Source organism: Porites lutea, chromosome 10 (genome assembly GCF_958299795.1).
Source record: "Porites lutea chromosome 10, jaPorLute2.1, whole genome shotgun sequence".
Taxonomy (NCBI): domain Eukaryota; kingdom Metazoa; phylum Cnidaria; class Anthozoa; order Scleractinia; family Poritidae; genus Porites; species Porites lutea.
In genome coordinates, this window is record NC_133210.1 from 4755021 (window position 1) to 4759534 (window position 4514).

Sequence of the window (4514 nt, forward strand, 5' to 3'; positions counted from 1 at the left end):
CTCCCATGAACTGCGTACATTGCATGAAGGCGATGCTGTAAGAATGCGTTTACCTGGTGAAAATGAATGGTCGCTTGGACATGTCATTGGAGAAGAGGGTCCTCGTTCCTTTTGGGTGGATGTGAATGGAAAGCATTACCGCCGCAACCGCAAATGGCTCAGAGCAACCCCTGAGGAAGTAGAGCCCACAGTAACAATCCAAGACCTTACAGAGCCTTCTGAACCTGGTGAATCGAGCTCAGCTGATGTGTCACTGCCGACAATGCCTGTATCAGCGGAAGTTCCTGAACCATGTACGACAAGTCGTCCAGTGCGTGAGCGTCGGCCTCCAGCTTGGTTAAAAGATTACGAATGTGGACACTAAGACTTTGCTTTAGAAGGATCCTTTACTTTGAACAGATCTTTTTTTGTTTTTTTTGTTGTTGTTGTTTTTTTTACAAAGATCCTTTGCTTAATAGATCAAGAGTATTTCTCGTTAGACATTTTGTTTGTTGTGTTGCTGTTAAACTAAGGAAAGGAGATGTAACGAGTATACCTTAGGTTAGTGTACACGAAGTGCCATCCGGGCACGTGTTCAGTGTTCCTGCGCGAAATAGGTCAGTCCGCCATCTTGGTTGTCTTCTGTTATGGTAGCTGGTAAATAAATCAGTTTGTAGCGGACTCTGGTATGTTCCTAACTTGTTTCAGTAATGAATCTGAGAAGTATTTTAAAAGCTTAAATTAAACTTAGATGTTGTAGTCGCGATCGTGTTTTGAGCTAATTTTATGAATGAACAAACTCAAAACAATAGACAGTGACGCCGTTTCTTGAAAATTTTTATTCAAAGTCCAAAAAGTTAATCCTTTAAAGCAATTCGGAAAACACTATCTGGATCGTGGATCCGTTCACGCAAGTGACATCGACTAAGTACATGGCAAAATTCAACACAAAATCCATCTCAAATCAGGGCACATTTTGTAATTTTTCTTTAGCGCCGAAGAGAAAAATTTATAAAACGTCTATGAAACATTTAAAAATATATAAATTCTCTTTCAAAAACGTAATTGTCTTGGCCATAGAGTGCAAAATGTACCTGAAAATTCAGCAAAAACTTCGCTGACTTAGTTGCATTTCAAAACCAGACCATGGGCTCCGCCGTGAAGAAAACAAGGTTGAATTCCTCGAAGGACGATTTCTTGATGAAAAGCTTCCCTTCCTCCACAAAAAGAAAGCTGGGCATTCTTTTGAACTTTCTCTTTCCATTTTTTGTCTTTTAACGGTGTATTTTTAACCTTGAAATGCAGAACTCTTGTCTTAAAACATCCGCATGGTGATCGCGCAGCAGCCATTTTGTTGAAAATGGATATCCGTCAGTAAGATTTCCAAATATGGTCAAAACGAATATTCACGAGCATTGAACGCGAGTTACACGTTTCAACCCCTTATGGGTTTCTGGTTTTATCTATTGTATTGAGATTAGTAAAGTTCGGGTAAAAATAATGTCATCATATAATCTCTTGCGTGGCTGGGAAGACTACAATCAAAGATGAAGTGCAATTCGTTCTCAATATCATTACGGAACTGTGTTGACATATTCTAGCGTTTTCAGGAATTTTTGAGACACAGTCAGTCTACCGGTTTTGATTCTTAAAACATGGTTTGCTGATCTCAATTTCGCAACGGACTGTCTTTGTTGCAAATTTTTAATTAGATCCATCTGAACAGAAGCGTAGTTAAAAGAGTTTGACAGAAGATATATAAAAACATTTGCCCATTGGTGATCATTTTAATAATTCTCAAAATCTTTTCTCTTGATGATGTTCGATCACTGATTGTTAGGAGAAAATTGATCCTAGTCATAGCGTTAACCTACCACTCTTTGATTGTTTTCTTTGTATGTCTCAAGAGATGAGGCTCCTCGCCTTTTAAATTGGACGAAATATTTCGTTACCCACCACCACTGCGATTCTCCGTATCCTTGTGTGGCGATATGCGTGATACGTTTCACCTCAGGGTCAAAGTTCACTTGAAACCACTGATTTTTGTCATCCGTGTTCGGCGTCCAACTTCCGCCCGAGTGATGGAGTCGTCCCCAGGCTTTGTTACTTTTTGAATGAATTGATGATGCGCCGAGCATATCGTCTCTTATTGAACCGTTTTGCATTCCAAGTGGCTTAGAACAGGCTGCTTTAAAAATATCAGTAAACAAAACAACAAAAGAAAAAACATTTAACCCAGACTCAGATTCATAAGCCCTATTTGTTAATAACTTGAGAGTGGTAATCACACCGAGAGACACATCATCGCCTGTTTCATTCGGTAAACTTGTAAACAAGCAAAGTGGTCTGACAACCAAACCTCTCTTGAACCAAATTCGAATGAATTCACAGTTCTCGCGCAAAAGAATGCACTCAGTATCAGAGACTGCTTAAGCATGAGATAATTTTGAGCGACGCATGTCAACCGTACGTGGATTTGTATCTTTCTTTGGCAGTGTTTTTGCCCATATTCTCAAGAAAATCGTCTCTATAATAGTAAGTTGAAAGGGAAAAGGCCATACTTTCGGTTGACGAGCGTCCCTCAAAAACGCGTTTGTTTTTAGAAGCTCCCTAGTAATTAAGCAAAAGAATAAGTGATCAGCCTTAATCTAACACACAAATGGGGCTGTAGGAAGTACAGCTGGGCCGAGTTGTTCAAAGCCAGGTTAAGATAACCCAGGGTTTGTACCAAATTTGAATTCAGATATGAAAGCTTAAAAGGCACATTCAGTTTCATTTTTTGGCCGTAATTTGATGATAGACTCTCCAATTCCAAAAGGAAAAGAGAAACTTATCCGAGAAATTGCCTTTGAGCAAAAGAAGAAGAACTGACCCGGATTAAAATATAACCCCGGGTTAGCGCTAATCGGCCTTCGGACAACTGGCTCCCAATAAAAATTTAACCCTGTGTTCTAAACCTTGGGCGGTTCTGACAGAAACTTGCGCTGAGAGGTAAATGAAGTTAGTAGCATGATCAACATCACACTTACATTCATTATGGCACGTCGCGTTGCCCTGGCAGTTGCACCGAGTCGCCAAGGATCCTGGGATAGGCACGCAAGTCCCAAAACATGGCGGATTTCGGTCCACACATGGATTGTAGTTGCGTGATACCATAGTAAGATAAAGCGCACCCGCCGTTGGAACTAAATCGTTCTTATACCATTCAGCTGATTTGTTGTTTAACTCGCATCTCTTCAGTGTCGAGTAGTAGTTGATGCTGAAACAATTTTGAAAGTGTTCACACGCGGTCACGCAGGATTCCCTCGTTCTTCCTGATCCCTCGATCGCAGATATCACGTGACCTTTTAGTGCATACTCTGAAATTGCTCTTTTTGTGCGGCATGTGTTATGTCCCGCAGAAGTTATTTTCCAGCACGGTAAGCCAAGAAGTAGATATGCGACAGCGTTCATAAAAAACATGATCCTTTCAGTGTTGGCCTTAACGAGAAAAATACAAGAGAAGAAAGTTAGGTATTAACACACAACGGATTCAAAACGCGGGCAAGATACATTCATCATCACTTCACCGGAACCCCGTAACGAGACCAGTCGAGGGCTCGAGCCTCACTTAATCACGTTTTCAGTTTGTTTCCAATTTAGCGATATGGTGTAAAACATTGGGTCTCTGGTAAAGAAGAAAAAAAATATCACACTTACACTGGGAAGTATTGGCCCACGATTTTGTAACTTTGAAAAGTTCGTGATGAAGGGCCTAATGGTTAAAACCTTGCTGAAGCCGAAAAATTTATTTAGCAGCCTTTTATTTCCATAGCAATGGGCCCCAGATTTTTGGCTGCATTTGATGAGATCTTATCTAAATAACTTTAAAATGACTAACATCGGCATAGTAAGTTGTTTGTTTTTGAAGCCAAACGTTTTAGCGTATTTTAATAATCTGGAAGCGTTATGCACAAAGTTGTTGCCTCTTTTTTTTTCCGTTTTCAGATTATTACTTTTTTATGTCTCCCAGTGTAAGTAATTGATGTTTGATGTTTTGTACAATTTTTAAGCAACTCAAAAATATTTCAATTAGAACATGCCGTTTATACTTGTTACTAAAAGTAGCTAGTGAAATAAAATTGGATTTCTTTCAATCTTAATAGCGATAATTGACATTTACATAGGGAAAACAATTAAATTTTGGTTCTTTTAATTTCATAATCAGCCATTTTTTCAAAATTAAGGAGTTTTCTGATCAAATGTAATGTTCCTCTCTAGAAAATGATTCTGATTTTCTGGTGCAGGTTTTTTTCGTATTCTTAAGTTATATAGAATAACAGGTATTTAATTCATTTGTTTTAGATACCTTCAAGAAGTTTCCTCAGAAAGGAACGTATTTGAAGCAACCTTTCTCTCGTACATATACAGTACATATATGTTCCATGTTTAATTAATCAAAATATAAGAGGTACTGTTGAGTTAACATGCAGAGCCAGGAAATTAATTTCCGGACGTCGGAGATCATGGCATAGATTATGCAGATAGCTACAACC

The 4514-nt window shown here is 38.9% G+C and overlaps 1 protein-coding gene across 1 annotated transcript; it reads right to left on the bottom strand.

Annotated features, from left to right (window-relative positions):
* Positions 1–1844: 1844 nt before the first annotated feature.
* LOC140949407 (uncharacterized) lies at positions 1845–3456 on the bottom strand. Its single transcript, XM_073398569.1, has 2 exons — positions 3009–3456; positions 1845–2167 (listed from the first exon to the last, which is right to left on the bottom strand). The coding sequence occupies exons 1-2, from the start codon at positions 3439–3441 to the stop codon at positions 1845–1847; spliced, it is 756 nt and encodes a 251-aa protein (XP_073254670.1). The 5' UTR covers positions 3442–3456.
* Between the last annotated feature and the right edge of the window lie 1058 nt (positions 3457–4514).

What these genes read in the sequence shown, in the direction of transcription:
- LOC140949407 (XM_073398569.1), bottom strand. Translation starts at nt 3,441, where the DNA reads ATGTTTTTTATGAACGCTGTCGCATATCTACTTCTTGGCTTACCGTGC. An exon ending in CGCGACGTGCCATAATGAAT is followed by an intron (nt 2,168 to 3,008) that starts GTAAGTGTGATG and finishes ATATTTTTAAAG; the next exon opens with CAGCCTGTTCTAAGCCACTT.